At 33.3% G+C, this 21,033-nt stretch overlaps 1 protein-coding gene across 2 annotated transcripts in view; it reads right to left on the reverse strand.

Moving 5' to 3' along the window:
- Positions 1-584: 584 nt before the first annotated feature.
- LOC149070510 (uncharacterized) overlaps positions 585-21,033 on the reverse strand; it is a 41,273-nt gene continuing 20,824 nt past the window's right edge. Inside the window, exons 3-12 of one of the 2 annotated variants that reach the window (XM_089248999.1) lie at positions 20,006-20,089; positions 19,043-19,162; positions 15,710-15,793; positions 15,212-15,263; positions 12,654-12,713; positions 10,757-10,836; positions 5,764-5,922; positions 5,316-5,481; positions 3,728-3,867; positions 585-1,232 (exon numbers count right to left, since the gene is read on the reverse strand). In XM_089248999.1, coding sequence (XP_089105125.1) covers positions 1,002-1,232; positions 3,728-3,867; positions 5,316-5,481; positions 5,764-5,922; positions 10,757-10,836; positions 12,654-12,713; positions 15,212-15,263; positions 15,710-15,793; positions 19,043-19,162; positions 20,006-20,089 — 1,176 coding nt within the window. In that variant the 3' untranslated portion in view covers positions 585-1,001. The remainder of the gene's footprint in view (positions 1,233-3,727; positions 3,868-5,315; positions 5,482-5,763; positions 5,923-10,756; positions 10,837-12,653; positions 12,714-15,211; positions 15,264-15,709; positions 15,794-19,042; positions 19,163-20,005; positions 20,090-21,033) is intronic. The other variant, XM_089249000.1, reaches the window with a different exon arrangement.

Below are 21,033 nucleotides of genomic sequence, written 5' to 3' on the forward strand. Positions count from 1 at the left end.
AACTTTGCACTAATCCTGAAAAAAGAATTCATTGTTGAATATTTCCAAACAGTTTTAATTCTGCCCGACAGGAGAGATCATTGGTCAACTCGTGCATTTGAGTTATTGATGCATTCAGCACTTTGTGGCTAAAAATTTTACCTATTTCTTGATAAAAGTTCCAGCTGAAATTATTGAGCAGCACAAATATGTTTAGCGAACGATAGCAAAAATGCCAGATGCACCACTAACTCAAACACTCAACTTTGGATTCTGCCCAACTGTTTGGAGCTACGTAACATTGAACCTCATTTTCAGCAGTGTGTGTGTGTGTGTGTGTGTGTGTGTGTGTGTGTGTGGCGCAAAGTAGCCCATGAATTACGTTACATTAAAATTGTGAAAAGCAGATCGTTAAACCATATCTTAACGAGATTCAGAACTCATGAGGGAAAGAGAACACCATCAATCACATTATTTTATATGTAGTAAAATTCATGTTTACAATTTGAAATCAACACAACGCCATAAGAAAATTAATTTAAGAAATGAACATTCGAGGACACCTACAAAAATTAAAGGTCAGGACAACACAAACTCCTGAATTTAGGCTTAAAATAATCGTTTAATTGTCCACAAAACGCAAACAAACAATATACCCATATAAGTTGATGGACTTTGCCTCTTTGTCATCGAAAATGAACAAACAACACATTTTCACGCTAAAACATCCATATGAAATATTAAAATTAAATATTTAAGTTCAATAATATGGGGGAAAAAATTTCTGGCAAAGGGTGCTCAACTAAAAATAATAAAAGAAAAAAACAGTTTAAAACGCTCTGTATTTATGTATACATGTTATATACACCTACTGTTCAATTCCTGATGCTGTACACATTATCACTGTCATTTCCATGAATGATGACAAAAAAAAAAAAAATAGGGATGAAAATTTCTCATCAGAAACAATACCAATCATAAGGGTTCATGAATAAGTAGTTTCAAATGTTCAAAAACACCTCTCAAGAGCTTGTATCATCATCATCGTCCCTTCTTCTTCCAATCTTAATGCGGAAATATTCACAGTATTTATTCTGTGCATCGGATATATAACGAGGGAGTGGGTAGTGCGATATCCCACTGCAAATAAATTTCTCCAGTCCTTTAGCAACATCCTGCCCTCTCAATATAACTCTGCAAACTGCCGGAAGTCGCTCATTTGTGGGAACGTTCCCAAAGAAATCTGATTTCACCTGATAAGATGGCAGAGGGAAAAAATATTCATAAAATTTATATAGTTTAATTGCATACTACTAGTGCTTATAGAAGTGATATTGTTTTTATAAATCGTATTTTACAGAAATGTTTTTTTTATGATAAAATAGGTTTTGAGAAAAGCAGCAAAAATATTCAGCAAAATACATTAAAAATGTAATCTCATTCCCATGGGTGTCATAAATGTGAAAAAGTTCAGAATCTTAAGTAGGCCCAGAACTAGAAGGAAAGGGGGGAGACCAAAACTTTTATAAAATTAATTAAATTTTACAGCAGAGGTGGGAGGCAGCAAAATCATGTTTGCCCACCCATCAATCCTGCTTATGGCCATGATCTCAGGCATAAGCAACACTGAGAATTACCTAGACCATATGATAGCCTTGAATTGCAACGAATATTAATTGATAGCTGCCCACAAGACTTGACAAATGGGAAAAAAAAATTTAGGCACCAGCAAAATTTCAAGCATCTCCCCGCTCCAACTGACAAAATTGATCCAAAGTGATGCATTCTTTGACTTGTCCCGGCCTCAGGAACCCCTTTCTATGCATGCTAAGAAATTTCCGATATTATGTACTGCCTTAGGGTCATATCTATAATTTTCGTAAGGGGGTACGGAAAGGGGTTTGCCCCTTCCCCCTTCAGTCGAATTCAATGATTTTAAAACAGAATTTATCCACCCAGAAATTTGGCACCCCCTACAGTTTGTTGCTCCCCCCCCCCCCAAGTCCCTGCCCTGTACTGTCCTTAGACTTTGATTCAGTAATCATTTGAAAATAAATTGGGGGAGCGAATGCTAATTTTTTTAGTAGCCATGGTGACCTGGCACCAGTGATTTCTCAAACGCTGAAGATTTATACAACAGGGCATAGTCAAGTGTATTTACTGGCTCTCATGAAGTCTATCATATAGTTGTTGTTTTTTTTTAATAACATGTAGCCAGCAAAATTACTTGACTACAAATTGACATTTAGTTGGATTAATTTACAAAAAATACCAAAAAAATCTTACAGATTTACTGTTTATTTGTTAAAACATAGTTCTCGAAAGTGAGTGAAGAGAGCGTCTCATTAAAATCTATAATGTTTTTTAGACATAACATAGCTGCCAACTTTTGAAAATGAAAATTCGGGAGATTTTCGCGCAAACCCGTATTTTATGTTTAAACCACTCCCTAATAAATACAATAGGGATTTTTCCAAATAAAATAGGGATTTTTCAAACATAAAAGTTAAAGCGTAGGGAATAAAATCCCTACTCAAAAACTGAAGTCAAATTAAAATAGGGATTTTACAAACATGGAAGCTAAACCCTTGGGAATAAAATTCCTACGCGAAAAACAAGTGAAATTGGAGGCCAAAACTTCAATGATGTAAAAATAAATATTGTGTTCAATCAGAAACGCTGTGAACAAACATTCTGCGCGAATGACCCCAAAATCATCGGAAGATGAAGGAAAAAAGCGTCAATTTTTGAAGAACACTGACTAAGACACTTGCTTGATTTTTTCTTTCTTTTTTTCATTTCACGAGTAATGATTACAGTCTTTCCATGACCGATGATCATGTCCGTAACACAACTTGTACAAAAAGGAAAAGTCGGCCCTCTTCTGGAACGTTTGATGAGAGGAAATTCATCGGAATAAGTGTCTTTAAAATTGATTAAATATGTTTTTGCTTATCATTATTCATGCTTTGTTATATCGCACGTACGTAACTTCAACAAAAGAAATTTTGACCATACGCGCGTCACTATAATCTTCAATTATTATCCAGACTATTGGCTGCTAAGCCATTTCCCTGCGCGATAAAACAAACAACTTTCTTGTTACCATCAGAGGGTTTTGCAAAACTTCCTTAAAAAGGGAATTTCCCCATTTACGACGTGTGGCGTCATTTCCAAAGGGGAAAAAAAGAGTCTTCATGCCCCGAAAGAAATTCCTTAGGGATTGTTTTCATAAGCGGGGATTTTTTTTTTAATGAAGTAGGGAATGTTTAGGGACAATTAGGGATTTTTTGTGATTTTCTTAAAAATTCGGGAGATTTAAGAACTTTTCGGGAGGTCGAGCGATGAAGCTAAAATTCGGGAGATTCCCGAAAAATTCGGGAGACTTGGCAGCTATGACATAAGTATGACCAACTTTATGGCCTCCACAAAGGTAGGGCTGACAAGTCTCCAGCCTGGAGGCCTGGGACAATCCTTATCTTTTTGTTTTGTTCTTTCTCACAATAAGTTCACTGTAAAGGAGGCCCGTGAAAAATCTGACCAAAAGGAACCCAGCAAATATCTCAGCCTAGGGCCCTGCAAAAGGATGTGTGTGTGTGTGTGGGGGGGGCATGGCAAACATGCCTGTAAGACATTGAATTGCCCATGGACCCATAATGCTATTAAAACTGCCCTGATTATCAGAATGGCTCTCAATAAGCAATTTATTTTACCCAACATCAATGTAATAAACCAATCGTTTACTTACATCAAACATAAGCTTGTCGATCGGTCGTATCTTTTTTTTGAAAATATTTTTGGCATACGTTCTCCTTTCAATATCTTCTTCAAAATCTTCGTTGATTATATCCGGATGTTGTTCTGGTTCTTCATCTTCCGATTCTTCCACTGAATGGAAATTCAAATGACAATCACCTTAAATAACTTAACATCAACATTAATTTCCATAGCAATAAAACTTTAATAAATACTGCTGGTGACAGTCATACAGGAAGATGCTATTTCCACAGTGCAGTATTATTGCACATCAAAAATATTTTATAAATTAGGAAAACGAATGTTACATAGAAAGTGATACCATTTTTAAAACACTAATCAATATTAGGAATAAAAAAAAAAAAGCTTTAATATCTTCAGTGAACCGGGATGACAGTGCAAGTTTAGGGACATAGTTTTTTTGACATCTTATATATTAAGATTAAAAATAATAATTTTTAACCTATAATTTCCTGCGTATAATTCACAAATCATACATAAAAATCATCTAAATTTTATATTGTGAGGGTTACAGGTCCTTATCTATATACATAAAATTGATTGTCTGTGTGTGTGTATATATTCTCTATACAAATCTACAATTTTAGATCGGTCGTCGCCAAATTTTGCAAATATACCAAATGGGACCCGACTAAAACGATAGGCTACTTTAAAAGTTTGTCAGACTTGGGCAAATGCCCGAAATGGGCAAAAAACTGTCGGGCAACAATGGTTTTTTGGGCCTCAACAATCACTTTCCGAATGTTTACCGTGCTTCCCTAGCAATGAGTCTAAATACCTAGCGACCCTTTAAAGAAAGGAAAACAATATTCATTTCCACGTTTCTTTAAATCTAGATTTGTTTATTTGTTTATTTCATGAGTTGCACAGGAAGTCACCAAATTGGTTAATTTGGACACGGTTTGTATGTCCCTCAAAGAAAGAGGGAAATATCAAGTGATCAAAAAAAAGCCTCATTCAAGAAAACCCGGGCAGCGCTGGGTATTATAGCTAGTACATTATACAAATACCCCTACCACTACTAAACCGTACACACACCTCATCCACATTCCTCTGTAGAACTTCAAATGAATCGGTGCATATTTTTAAATGTATTTTCAAGACATCTAATCGGTTTTATAAAATAAATCAAAATAAATTATGAATTTTTAATAAGAATTTTAATCAAATTGTAATTGAATTTATTGAGTCAATTAAATCAATGGAAATTTTTAACTGTGATTAACAATTGTTTGATTAAATGATGGAGTCATTAAATCTTCACCCCCCCCCCCCTTGATGAGAAGTCAATGTCCCTCTGTAGGCATGGCCTCCAAAACCTTACGACATGCCCAGGCCAGAATAAACTTAGTCCAGAAAATTGAAAGGATCACTTTAGGAGAATGCTAAGAGGCCTTTTATAAGTATGGAACTGAACATTTCATTTCCTTTTTTTCAATGAAAGAACAACAACATTCAGAAAACCTAAGCTGCTCATCAATGAAGAAAATTTATAGAATAATTAGAGATAAATTAACAATTTGAAGCAGCGTAAGTGCATATTTTTTCAAGTACGATACCTGCTGGCCGTTTCCTTCCTCTGGAGCTAGATGGCAGTGGAAGTTTAGGAACATTTGCTTCTGCGACACCAGATTCATCGCAACACATCGCAAGCAAGTGATTGAGATTCTTGTTTTTGACAACGAATACTTTTTTAGCAGTGCTTACAAAAACCGTCAAAACAGCCTACATTGAATAATGAATAAAAACACACATTGCTTCATATATTATTTTCAGTGTAGACTATGCTGTATAAACAGATTAAAGTGATTCCGAAAATGTGTGTTTAAAATAAATGTTTTCTTTGGAGAAAATAAAATACAGCAACACCTAAAGCTATGGTACAAGTAATACAAAATTTACAAACAAAACCATATTTGCTAAAAATGCATTAACTTTCAAGAAAATAATTCATGAGCATGATACATACAAGTAAAAATTAGGAGTGTTTATTTTTGAATCACTTACTCTATAAACATCATCCTCGTAAAACTTTTTGAAGCTTGAATGGCAAATGATAGGCAAGCGCTGGAAGCAGAGCACAAAGCATCTTTCAATTTTTTTATCCTTTTTTTTAATTGTTATCATGTTCCATAATTGGTTGTGATGAAGTACCGTGGATACACACTGCAACAAAAATAAAAGATACTGTACTCAGGGGTGCAAGTGCCCCTCATCCATTTCGGAGCAGCAAATTTCATTTTTGGAGCAGAAATTTTGAAAATGGAGCAGAACTAAACACGAACTATATCTGCAATATAAGGAGTAATTTTTCTGTGAAATGTGAAAAGTTTTGCCAAAAATGGTTGAAACAAATAATTCTAAATAAATTCCATTCACAAATTAAAAGCCATTTAAATTTTTTCTGAATTATCTTATCTGTCATTAATAAAACGTGTATTAATGAAATGACGAATACAAATTATTACTCTTTTCAAATTAAGCAACATGCATACTGAAAACCTAGGCAGCAAGAATTTCTGCTGCTTGAACACCAAAATCTTATTCCTCCTGATATAGCAAAAAAAGTGTGTGCAGAATATAATAAGAGTTTCCGTGAAAAAAAAAAAAATTGGCTTCTCACAGAATTTAAAGGGATTATTAAATTTAAAAGCAAAAAATGAGAAAAATATAAATACCTTATTTACTTAAAGAATTTCTCAACCTAATAGCATGTTAATAGATTACAAATCACGATTCGCTTTCAGAAGTACAGCATCTCAATGAATATTTTTTTCCAATTTTTTATGCCCTTGAACATAAGATTTTGTATGTCTTATTCCATTAAACATTAAAGCATTGCATGGACAGATTTTTCAATGTTCGAACAGACTTTTATTTATTTGTTAACAATGAACTCTTTTCCACTGTCTGTGTTACCATGTGCTGAAGATAAAAAAGTCTTCACCAAAACTGGCAAAATTTTGAACTTTGGGCAGCTTTCAAAGTTACAAATTTTGAATATGTCTGCCCAATATCTATCTATCTATTCTCTGAACTGATTTCACTTCTTGTAATTGTTTGGATTGTAGTACAACCCATTCATCACACATAATCAATAGTTCTGTTGGTGATACAATGTTAAACAACATCCCAGCAATACGTGAGGGAGTAATGTACCATCCCAGCAATGCACGTGAGGGAGTAATGTACCATCCCAGCAATGCACGAGAGGGAGTGCGAAAAACAAGAAAGGGTGCAAATATTTCATTCTCTCCAACAACATGTTTTGGAAAAGTAGGACATTAATATATATTAGGTATCTCACAGAAGTTATGTAAAATGAGCATGCCCTAGTACAAACTCCTTCCTCTGACTGTTGTTAAGAGCATGCCCCTCCCCCACCAATGCAGTGGCGGACCGTGCGGCCATATTGGGCGCCGCTCAAGGAGGGGTGCCAAATGGAGTTGAAAGGGTGAAAAAGGTTTGTCGACCAAAAAAAACGTGGTCAGTAGCGCCAAAAAAAAAGGTTCTGCATGGGTAGAGATTTTTTCCGCTCAAGCCGGCCCCGTTCGCCAAATCCGGATTTTCGCGATGTGAAATTGTTACGATCGGCAACCGCCGACGATAACCACATGACCGCATAGTGGCTAGATGACAAAACTATGAATATTTTAGATGGAGTTTTTACAGATTCAAATTTTTTCCCAACGATCTCCGAAAAATTTCGGTAATTTAAACGAGTAAACCAATCCTCTTTTCGATGCATGCCGTCTTAGAACGCAGGTTGGCAGCCGCGAAATTACCGTTATTTTCAGTATATAGCAGGAGAAAAAATGGTCTCCGAAATCGGAAAATTCGGCATATTTATTCAGGGACTTTGATAGCCCGCCAGTTATACCAATAATAGTACAGGACTTTATACTTCAAGGTAGTATAACTACTTTCCAAGGTCACGAGATAACGCGATTGTGGTAGATGGTGGGAAGTGAAAATAAAATTGAAGTTTCTTCCCCCCCCCCCCGTATCTTTTTCCGTGTCTCGGAAAGAACGTGTCCCGTGAACATAATTTTCATGCGAATTTTTGCTTAATTAAGGGTATTTGACGTACTACAGTGCATTAGCGGTACCTCCGCGAACCACAAACAAGAATTGGCGCAAATGCGCAGGGATTCGGCGCCTTGGCGCACCATGTAGCAAGAGAACCGTTTCGGCGCAGTTTGGCGCAATTGGCGCAGCTCTTGCACCCCTGTGTACTATAACTTGCATAAGAAACCACCTGATTTTTTGGGTTTAAAATTTTGAGGGAAAAAAAGATTTCAAAGATATTTTTTATTCATGACAAAAACCATTAAATTCCTCATTACTCTCATCTGATACATCCCAATCACAGCCACATCATCTAGTTCATTATCATCATCAGAGTCACTTTCATTGTAAATTCAGGGGTCTGCCTAGATTTTTTTGTAGAGTCCTGTTTTTGTGAAAAAATTTATTTTTGTGTAAAGGGTCATTCATTTTGCGAGTGTCAAGGGTACTTATACACATTAAAATACAGTATATTTCCTTTACACAAATCAAATGCAATACAAGTCAACAACTGTCTACTCAAAAGACAAATAAGAAATAAAAAAAATTAGAAAATTTTCTGTGTGTTACTTCTCAACTAATACTTCTCTTATAAATGCTGTATTTGTGCTGAATGTTATGCACTTCTGTTCAAAGAAACTGAAACACCCCCAAGAAAGTTAGCTGACTAACCAGAGAAGGATATTTGTATGCTTTTTGGCTAGTTTTGAAGGTTAAGAATTTTTTTTGTGTGTTTAACAATGATAATTATTTAGTTCTGTCAGATATGGTTGTTTTATATAATTTTATTCAGAATACTTAATACCATTAAATTTTTTATAGATACACTTGTATGTACCCCTACACACACTGGTTCTTGTTTATCAAAGTATGGGTGACATTTATGGGCTAAAAACCATTGCTTCCTGATCAGATTTTTCAGAGAAAAATATTTACATAGTGTGAATCAAGCATCCTCAAAAAAAAAATATCTTGATTTGAGAAGCGATTACAATACCTATGCAATCGCCTAAAACAAATTTTCACAAATATTTTCCACAGGTAGCTTCTCCTGCCTTAGCCTACATTTATCTGCAGCTTCATAAAATATACTAATAAAGAATCGCATCAAAGTTCTGAAGCAAGCATAGGTGTATATGCAGGGAGGGTTGACTAAAAATTATTGAATAGGTGGAAGGGTGGACTGAAATAATACATTGAACAAGAGGAGGGGGGGGGGGGAGATGTAAAATCCTCCCCCCCATTCACTATACACATGCATACGATGAGAATCATTGGTCTAAGCCAAACTTTAATTTTCAAATAGAGCATAAATTCAATGAAACAATTTACTTCCAATTGCAAATACACCAGACATGCAGGGGTAGAAAATGAAATTTGATTTTTGTAGCAGAATTTCTCAGTTTTATAGCACTTAAAGATTTTGGCAGTAAATAAAATACAGTTTTTATATACATATATGCAATATAACACACACAGGATTACTTTTCACTTCAAAGAACAGTGTTATCTCAGCTCAGAAGAAGGGGGTGCCCCCTAAGGCACAAAATACATAGAGATTTCCTCTAAAAGAAATTTTTTTTTTTGAATTTTTAGATCTCAAATTTTGAGAGACTTCTTGATATTAAAATTTTTACATACTCTACAATATCAACAAATGAGAGGCTTTTAAACATAGACACATTTTAACAATATGGTATTTAAGATTTCAAAAGTAATTTTAACAAAGCAAGTGTTTTTACATTAAGCTTGGAGACTAAGTAATCACTATTTAAAAAAAAAATTGGCCAGAGAAAATACTTGAAACACTAATTATAAAAATAATTATTTTTCTTGTTTTGCTGCTGACGCAAGTCTAAATTGTGCTTTTGTACTCTTCAGTTTCAAGCATTTTCGACTGTTTGATCTTGCTTCTTTTACCAGAATTTACCCATTTCATATTTAAAATGCTAAGTGTTTCTTTTTGAGTTCACTTTTGATCATTACCTAAGTTTGATTCAACATACTTTGAGATAACTTCTTTTGCTGGGTTATTCTTATAATATTAGAAATTCTAAGAAATTTAATGGTGATTAAAAACTATCGACTTGAATTGTTTTTAACTTGAATTGTTTTTAACTTAAACTATAGTAATTTAAACTATAGAATAATGATTAAATTATTAGAAATTTAATAGAATGATTCTATTTTCACAAAAAAATTCAATCGGAGTACATCAGTTTTCATTCCTTATTTTCACTTATTTTGTGACCTTTTTCTCATTTTGTTACTTTTCTGGGATTTCATCACTTTTCCATGACCCTAGACACCCTAAATTTACCAACGACTTTTGTGTTGCTACTCCTGATGAAGACGGATTCGTCACTGCTGTTTTTCTAGTGCAAAAATATGTTATTCTGCAAACTTTTCCATTCTGTTAAAATGATACACGAATGTTTTGTCAAGTACAGCCAGTCACGGAAAATTGACGCAATTTTAAAAATAATTAATGTAAGGATGCATAAATTGAAGGAATCAATTTTTTTTTTTTTTTTGTAAACAAAATAGCTGGAAACAGCGATTGAAGGGTTTTTTTCATTGTTCTTGCAAATCAGCGGAAATTTGCATGGTTTGGCCCCATTTTATACGGTGTGGGAAGCCTGGGTGCTTAATCCTGGGGAGGGGCCTCAAGCTAATTCCATTTGTGATCCCAAGAAATAAAATTGTGGGGAAGACGAATGATGTCAAAAAGTCAGCTTCTATTGTGATGCAACTTCAAAGTTTCTTATGGGAAAATTTTGTTTTTGATGCAGAATTGAAGAGTTCCTGCATTTTTGTAGCAAAACATAGCAAACGGCCAGAAATTGTAGCAAAATGTAGCAGATTTTCTATCCTTGGACTTGCAGAAAAGATTCACACAAACATAAAAAAAATGCACAAAATTCAAACTTACACAGTCTAATTTTGATTTCAGAAGGCATTTCTGAAACCTTTTTTGGAAATTTCCTGGCCGTGTTTGCTCATCAATCCAGGCTGAAAAACAGAAGTTGAAAATAAAATGAAAATACAGTCGAATCCCTTTATAACGAACACCAAGAGACTGGAGGAATCACTTCGTAAAAACGAAATTTCGTCATAAAGGGTATTCCAGGTTACCTAGCATTGTTCCAACGTAAGCTTATTTGGGGGGATTAGAAAAGTCTCCGTTAAAACAAGATTTTCGTTACAACGGTATTCATTGAAACGGGATTCGACTGTACTTAAAATATACTACAGTACCCTCACTAATTCTGCACATATCGGACCAGGGTGTGGTAGATTACTGGGAGCTAGTTGAAAGAAGCCCATCTGAATATTATAAACTTCTTGCACAGACATGCAGTGACGTGGGCAGTTTTTATGGTCATCTTTTTTCAAACACCTCATTGGGCATTCTGGTTGTTGTGGTATATGTATTTGACATGTTTTCCTATTCTACACTCTGCAGGAAGCCTGCCTAAAAACATGGATTATAGAGTATACTGTATCTGATTTGATCAAAAGTCTGTTTTAGAAAAATATTTTCAAATACATTTTTCAAGAACACATTTATTTTGAACCTTTTTGTTTTTAAACTTTGAAAAGGTAGAAGATGCATATAGTCTGAAAATTTTAATTATATGAATTAACACATTCATGGAGAACTAATAATTCTTAGAAACTGGATTTCAGAACCCTTATATGAATATGAGTTTTATACGAGACAATGGATCAAAAGAAAAAAATTTATATAAATGTAAATAATAGTTATTCGAACAATTTCAAATTACATGAAAATCACTAAAGAAAATTTCATGGGAAATACAGTCTGACTTGGTTAATTCAAAGTCCAGTCACTGGAAAAAAAGTTCAAATTACACAATTAATCTATCCTGGATCCGTAAAATGACTACAAAATTCAACTTAATCATCAGCATTAACATAGGACAATAATTATGAATTATTAAAATTTTATCATGTTTTACAAAATATTTCCCTAAATTTCAATAATTTATTATATTATAATATATAATTTAGTTTAGCTGCTATAACATTCTGCTGGAATCCGCATCAGTGAAGAATTTCTTGATCATGTCCAAAGCCTGATTTATGGACACAGTTCATGATCATCCATTATGAAACTTTTTTCAAATTTTGCTTATCATTCATTCTTATGCTGTCAAGGAAATATACTTTCATTAATGTATTGCAATATATGAACATTTTAATACTTTCCATTCTTTAAACGATAACAAAGAGATTCAGATTTTCAATGTTACACCTTGATTCATAGGTTGAAAAACATAATTGGTATTAAGTAGTATACAGTGTCGAAGCACTCCAGCTGAACAATGTTAAAATGGACATTTAATTATCAAAAAAAAGTAGAGAAAAATAGAAGTTTCTAATTTTTGTCTTTAAAAATTTGTTGTTTAACAACTTGATCAAGAAAAGCAAAGTCTGGCGTCTTGTAGAATTTTTCCAAACTAAATTTGCTTGTACAAAAATCATGATTTTTTCCTCCAACTTCAAATTATCTAAAAAATTTCAATTAAACAAGAAATTTTAACATTAAATTAAATAGAAAACTAAAAGGGAGTTTGTAAAACTTTGAAATATTCAAAATTTGAATTAACTATGTTCAAATTAACCAACTTCTGCTGTGTATAATCCCAACATCCCAAAAATTTGAAATTTCTACTTCAAACTCGTACCTCTAACAAAAATCCAATAAAAAGATGGAGGGTAAAAAAAGCAGCTGAAGAAATATAGTATAATGAATTATTTCTGTGACAACCATATGGGACGTTTAAAACACATAAATTTAATACCTATTGGATTGCACATTCGAAAAGCTGCCCATAAACGTCTGTCTGAATGTAGTTGTATAACTGTATTTAAAAAAAGAGTTAAAATCAATATGAAAAAAATAAATCAGTTTAAAAGACACAAATAATAATTATTAATCAATGAAATTACTTCCATCAAAATCTAAGGTCATGCTGTAAAACAGGGCATGACAAATCAAAAAAATATCTAGGCGGCAGCAAATTTCTTAGGAGGCAGATATAATTTTTCCTTTAAGAAAAATTATCCTAAATAATTTTTTTTTACTTTAATGGGACAATATTCCCTTCTTCCGCTAAAATACAGGTTGTTATGATATCAGAAAATTTTGTGTCATTCATAGACTTCAATTTAGCAATTACATAAAGAAAATTTTAGGTGGCAATGCCCATTTTCAAGTCGCCATCTCGACCTGGACCCAAGGAGAGAGATAGAGGGTCCTATTCTAAACATATTCATGACCTTCATTTTCAGGCATTGATTTTCTTTTAGGAAAATAATTTGTAATGTGATGCACAGATAATTGATCGGTGTTCATACTCTGATCAATTTTATTTGAGGAGAACAAGACCTGGTGATGTCCTTTATGTAGGACTGTTACTCTAGCTAAGGCTCTGCTCCAGACTAGAGTGAAGAACCATTGATCGGAAACACTGCTCTGAAAAAAAAACTGTCTATAGAACCACCGTTGTCTGTATAACAGCTAAGGGTGTGCACAAGGAAAGAACACGAGAGGATTAACTCTTGCCATTTAGTGAAAAATCAATGAAATAGTGTATGAAAAGTTTCTCAATTACCCTTCCTTCAAAATTGGCTTCTGTTTAACACTTCTGCTTAAAAAGACTCCACATCAAGAACACTAAACATTCAGGATTTTAAAACTTAAGAAAACCAATACAAAATGTGGCAAACGACAGTCTTCAATTAAGCAAAACCCATGCAAAGTAAAAATTGTTAAAACACCATGAATCACAAATCAATCACACAATGTTAAGGGAAAGAAATGACAATTTGTTCACCAAATTATCTATATATATAAAATTGTCTGTCTGTGTGTGTGTTCTCTATACAAATCTACAATTTTAGATCGATCGCCACCAAATTTTGCATATATACCAAATGGGACCCGACTTAAATGATAGGCTACTTTAAAATTTCGTCAGCCCAGGGCAAATGCCCCAAATGGGCAAAAAACTGTCGGGCAACAATGGTTTTTGGGCCTCAACAATCACTTTCCGAACGTTTACTTTGGTTACAGTGGTTCCCTAGCAATACGTTTCAGATGTGTTTTATGCCTTTACAATGGTTTGTCATTTCTTCAACGCTGTCAGTATATGTATAATATTTATGCCTTTATAATGGTTTGTCAATTTTCAATACTCCCAGTAATGAGGTTTTTTGAATGACGTCATAATCATCATCAGCATTGCTTTGAGGGTCAGGAAAAGGTTGATCCTCGTAGAAATCAGTGCTAAAATTGCCGATTTTAATGTAGAAATGTGGAAATTTGGTGGGGTTTTCTGTCACATCAATAATTTTAAAAATTGTATTCAATACTCGATTTTTGAAATATTGAGTTCGCTTATAGAGATATACGAAGCCCAGAAAATTAGATATGAAGTAATTAGCAGGACCTACTTTCGAGTTGGATATCCATGCAATAACATTGATTTCAACTTTTTATTTATATCTTCTCAAGCATGAAAATTAATGTCTCCGTATTGTCTTTTAATATTGAACTGCATAAATTCATATAGTTTAGGATGTTTCGAAATTAATTATGGGCCCGTAAAAAAGTACATCGAAAAAATCCCACAGCTTTAATTGAGCATTTTTGGAAGCTGAAACAGGCAAGCAGATGGATAACTTCGGGTGGGGGGGGGGGGATGGAAATACTTAGCATCCCTTAAAAAACGGAAAAAATATGTATTCATTTCTATATTTCTTTAAGTCTAGATTTATTTCCTTTATTATTCATGCAGGAGTCGCCATATTGGTTAACTTAGACACGGTTTGCATGTCCCTCAAAGAAAGGGAGATATCACTTGATCCAAAAAAGCCTCACTGAAGAAAACCCGGGCAGCGCCGGGTTTTATAGCTAGAATGTTCAAGAATATTGAACAACTATCTATGTACAGAGACTACTATAGTTACAAGAGATGAGTGTAGCAAGACAATATTGCCAGTTATGTGATTTGAAGCAGAGATCTCGTTGCCTTGCACTCGCAGAATATGGCAAGTTCAATGATGGCTGTGTAGTTTAGCTAGCATTTGTTGCAGCGCCCGAGTGGTGTAAGATGCTCATCTACCACTGTGAAGGTTGCTGCCAGGTCCCAGGTTCAAACCAGACGAAGAATATAGGTAACAAGGTATTTCCCTAACAAGCTTGAGGCGACAACCAATAGATGGCACCTTTATTTCTAGCCATACTTCTACTACATGAGAATCTCCATTTTTGGATCCCAAAAATGAAGCAGCCCAATGAAAAAATCTAAAACTTAATCAATAATATTTAGGTTAATTTTAAGTTTAATGAACTTACATCGGAGTTCTAAATCAGCTAAGTAATCATCAAAATCTCTCTTTTTTTCTTTCTAGAAAGAGAAATTATCTATACATTATATATAATCAGTAACTTTTTAAATTACAAGTATACCAATCATTCCAAACAAATTTACAATCAATGTTGATGGTTGAAAAGAACTGGACAATATTTATTTTATGAAAAATACAACAAAATTGACCTAATGGCAAAATTGAAAAACAAAACCATGAATCTTATCCCATTGCTTGATGTTCATTCAATCAAAACCGATTAAACTCTTTTGAAATAAGATAAAATATACTGACTTGCTCTAATTTATCAATGTTGTTTTAATCAATGTTTTAACTAATTTTGTATTTTTAATTTGTGTAATGAGACCATATCAAAGAAAAAATTATTCACACAGTGATATTTTCACTCGAGGCTTTATACCACTCTAGTTAAATACTCGACTAAAGAATTAAAAAGAAAAGAAAATATATCTGATACACTTACAGCAACGACTAGATGATGCCCTTTATAGCTACTGCCATTAATTTGTTTAATAGCAGCATTTGCAGCTGCATCATTTTCCAAGATCTACCAATCAAGAAATAAAAATATATTTAATAACATTGATAAGCATAAAAACAAATTTTTACATAAGCATACATTTTTTTTTAAGTGATAGTATAACTCAGATAGTTAACTCAGGGGGACCAAGCCCACACCTGGCCTCAATGAATAAAGCAACAGAATTTTTGTTCCACAGACATGAATGAATGGCAGGACTTATCCCATTGCAAAGATCTCTTCCAGCCCACTTCGTGGCAGAGTCTGGAATAAACTGTGAACATAACAGTCTGAGTGTGTATCTAATGTTATGTCTGATTTTTCAGAGCTGTCCTTTATATAAGGTCCCGCAGACAGGCAACCATTGCTTTATACTTATATTTTTATACTTCTTGTTCCTCTTATCGTAGACTTCAGTTTACATAAAATACAGTAAAACCTTGATAAGTCGTCACCTCAAATTATCGAAAAATTATGACGGCTTAAGCGGAGTGCCATCAGTTTCAATGTGCAATGTTGTGAAAATCGTATAAATTTAAAGTAATATGAAATTTATTAAAGTATGAATCAAAATAACAATATTAATAAAATTTATAGATCGCAAAAGAATAAATAATAGCAATTTTTTACCTTTTTTCATCTCTTATTACTTAAATTATTGTGGTAAAATGTACAGTACACTTTGATTTATACTAGTAATTTTTAATTTAGACTAACAGTTGCTCTGTTAGTCTAAAACTATAAGTAGCTTTTCTTCATAATAGAACTCTCTATGGCACATTAATTTTACATAGACATCAAATTTAAAATTTTAGTATTTTAATTCTTCATCAGTAGTTCATGATATAACTACAAAGTAAGTGGAGGGGCCCTGGGCAGGGAAAAGTAGACATAAGACCTCAACTTGGGAAAGAATGTCTAATTTTTTTCAACAAAGATTGTTTAAATTTCAAGCCCCAAATTAGTAGAGCCCATGCTTTTTATGATTATTTATTATCCATGCGCGCATTGCAATTTGACTTGATTAATTTGATTCTTCGATTTACATAATTTTTGATTTCCTTGCACTAAGTGTAATCTTTGACGTATCAATAAATTTTGGTTTTTCCGGAGATGCCCTGGGGGGGGGGGGGCTGAAATGCTCACGTTGCGACAGAGCCTGGGTGTCTTGCGGTTTCTCCATTAGCGCCCATACAGAAATGAGATCTCGCTTGAACAGTCCTCAACGTTCCAAAAACCTTAGTTGGCAAATGAACTTCCCCAGCGTAACTTTCGTTACTTAAACTGTTCCGTTTGGGTATATAGGATTTTATGGTGACTTTTAAGCATATGGCAATGCTATTAACAAGCTCTTTTTTTAATGGGAGCCATAAAAATAGTCTGCTCCACTTTCTCAAATTTTTTCATAGCGACGAGTATACGAGGGTTTAATAACATGTTTAATCTATGGAAGTTGGAAGAGCCTGAAGAAAAATGACGACTTAACGAAGTTTTACTATATGTTTGTCACACAAAAATTCTTCAGTCTTCATTTTTAAATATAACTGAAGACTGGAATTAAAAAGGCTACAAGTGCCAAAATGTAAATTCCAAGGAAAATCGATGCAAAGGTCTAATCAATGTATAGGGAGATACATCAAGTGCTACATAGTGAGAGCTGCAATTTAAGCCAACCAATCGCCAGGGAACTTTCAGCCTTATTTCATTACAATAGTGTAGGAACTTATTCTTTTAAGTGGGAAAAAAACAATTTTTGAAAATTTGCACATACAACTTTTTTTAATTCCAGTCTTCAATTATACACACTCTTATGTTAATTTTGTGGATCATGCATGTTCCAAATAATCATACCCTTTGCTAAACTGAACATTTTATGAGCATATACAATAATTTCGTACTAGCTATCTTCCTGAGAAATTTTTAATTCTTTTACCCAAGTTAATCCCACCCAGAATAATCAAGTCTTTACTGTATTGGCTATTTGATTTTTTATATATAAAAAACATGTATAATTCATGTATAAGGGGGAAAACTGTTATACCTCTTGACCATAGTAAACCTTTTGAAACACTTGAAATAGTTTTCATAGTATAGCATTTTCTAGCTGATGTTTTTGGAGTACAAGAGATAATATTTCGCAATGGTAATCTATACAGTCACCTGATGAACCATTCCAAGTGCTCAATAATACAAAGGACTGTGAATAAAGTTAGTAATATCTTTCATAAATGGTAGAGCATCATGTACCTTGGAACAGTATGAAAAACTTGAAATTTTTCCAGTTTACGTTGGAGTACTCAACTTATAATTTTAGTTGTTTTTAACAAGTTTTAATACTTCTTTTGCACTTAAATACAATTTATATTCTAAAAATTTTAGAGTTCTCTATACTTCTTTCTCCTACAAAAAAAACTTCACCTACCCCCCCCCCACCTTTCCCATTTCTTCTCTTCCATCCACCTTTATATTTTTTCCAACAAATTTGAGCAGAATTTACAGTGTGGAACACATCCACCAAAAACTTCTGCCAAATAAATTTACTAAGGAGGAGAGAGGTGAGAAAATATTTTATTGTTCATCAGTGCCAAATATAACAAATGTTGCTGTGCTTTTCGCATCACAGATGTTGTATCTCTAATGCAATCACAAAGGAACTGAAAAAACTAAGAATTTAAAAACATTTAGTTTTTCCTTCCTGGAAGTACATAATGTAGAATAATTATGCATTTCATCAACATAAATATGCTCCTACCTACGTTCCGTTATTGTTACCTTTTGTGTGCATTAATATGTATATAATAATATACGTTGTATATAATAATCCTGTTCGTGTTATTATTTCAATATTCTTTATTTGAATGTATGATTTATATTAAAAATACTTATTTTTTCTGTAATGTTTGCATTATTTATTCATTTTGTGTCTTTGTAATTTTATCCTGTCTCAAGGTACACAAGACCTAATGTTGTACCTTGGAACATTTTAACCCACTCTTAAATGCACACACACCCCACAGTTATATTAGAACAGAAAGGTAATTTAAATAGCGCCTATAATGTCTTCCTATACAGTATACAAATACTAAAAATTAATTCAATAAAATTTTACGGTAAAACCTGACTTGGGAAAAAAGTTTGAAAAATAAAGTTCTAAGGCATAACAGTCTTCCCCTGTACACAAAATATAGTCATAGGTGAAGAGAAAAGTATTGGGGGGGGGGGCCAATTTAAAAACAACAATGCTTTCTCTATTCTTAGCAATTAAATGAGTATTACCACAGAACCATAACACTGGGAAATTTCACAAAACTTTACATCATATTCCTGGAAAATACTGGCCAATTCATCAGAATCTGTACCTTTTGGCAAGTTATAGACATACAGAGAACACGAGACCTGAAACATACGGTTAAAACATACCGATTTCAATTTTATAAAAACTAAAAATATCAGATGGAAATAACAAAACATACTGATTTCAATTTAAAAAAACTAAAAATATCAGATGGAAATATGCCTCTTGAAAGTTGGAGGAAACATAAGCGATGCTAAGCTTTTTTTTTTTGTTCATCTCAAGAATGTGGGACTGACATAAAATTTCAAATATATGAATTAAAAAGATACATTATTTTATTAAAAATGTTAATAACATAGATTACATGCACAAAGAATAGCAAGAAAATGCAGGGAAAAAGTCATAAAACAAAAGTTTGTTCAACATGCATGTACCAACTGTTTCTTTCTGACTGGGTCAATTTATTCATCTTAGTTACAGGAGGGGGGAATGCATTCAAGGGGCTTTTTTCAGGTGCGATTGGAAAAAAGTTGGGTTTTTTTTGTTATCATTGTATAGTGGAACTTCGGTTCACAAGCATAATGTTCTGTGAAAGTTACATGCAAATCACATGTGTGTATCAAATCAAACTTCCCTATAGAAAATAATGTAAACTCTGATCATTTACTACACGATTATTCATTCACATAAGAATGACCGATAAAAACGACATTAAATAAATAACACAACACAATGATAATATAAGTAATATGATATCACAATGATAATTAAGAGATTTTATTACCAGTGCATCCAAAATTTCTATTACATATCCATTTAATAATTTTTCCCGCTTACTATGTAGGTCTCGTGTCCATCAGGATGCACAGTATATTTATAAATTGTCTTTTATTTTCGAGCTCCAATAATTTATTTAAAAAATAAAATGTCAAAAACAAATTTACTTCCAACTTGATTTTTCTTCCTTCGAATGTAGTGTTATTTAGAGCATCTGCAGCAGCATATGCCTTTTCCGCAGGTGATATCACCTGAAAATTTATATGAAAATATAGAAGAAATATTTAAACACTAATCTGTGTAAAACAAAATATTTTTATACCGCATAGCACAAATAACTTGAATAAACATAATAATGATCATATTTTACTATTTTTTAAATTGCTGTGTGCTGTAAGAATAAAAAAAACTTCAAAGACACCTGGCATTTAAGAAATATACACAGAGTAGTATGTAGTGGCCTTAACACTGCATTCTTCAGCAGATTTATGGTGCATTGAAACACTTGAAAGGCCCGGGTTGAAAAAATTGTATTAAAAATTTTTCTATTCTATATCGCATGACAAACGTTATCCAATGATTCAAGCATTTCTGTTTCAAAAAATTCTTCAGAAAATGAATTCACAATTTTTAAAATGTCAAAATAATGCAGTCTTAAGCTCTTTTTCCCAAGAAATTAAAATCCATTTTTATAAAAAAAATCTTTATGTGACAGAGGAAAATAGAGATATTTGACATCGCTGATCATTTTTGTTGCACCACGTCATTTTCTTCACATGAGGACTAATTAAACCGGGACTTACGTTTTATTGCCAATTCCGAATGCAACATTTGACATTTTGGCTTTTTTTTCCTCCTCTCTTCTTACATTAATCGAGAGGCTGGTCCACTAACCCCTTCATGTAGAACTCCCGGTGGTTGCAAGCTTTTTCTATCATCATGTTTTCGCTATATTTCTGTTGTACCCCCGTGTCAGGAAATTTTCTGACAAGGTCGAATTGGGTATCAAACTTGCAACACCTCTAAACATCCTTTGGTACTTTAGGAGAGCATCTTATCGACCTAGTCTACTGCACCCGTTGAAATCAGTGGCCAAAAATACATCAGGAAGTTAAATAAAGTCACGATTCATTACATTATAACAACAAACCCTCGTATTTCCTAGAAAACAGCTGCTATATCGGGGGTCTTTATA

The sequence above is a fragment of the Pholcus phalangioides genome, unplaced genomic scaffold (assembly GCF_987345545.1).
Source record: "Pholcus phalangioides strain wild (caught in Gottingen) unplaced genomic scaffold, Ppha-v1.0 ptg000021l_1, whole genome shotgun sequence".
In the NCBI taxonomy this organism is placed as follows: domain Eukaryota; kingdom Metazoa; phylum Arthropoda; class Arachnida; order Araneae; family Pholcidae; genus Pholcus; species Pholcus phalangioides.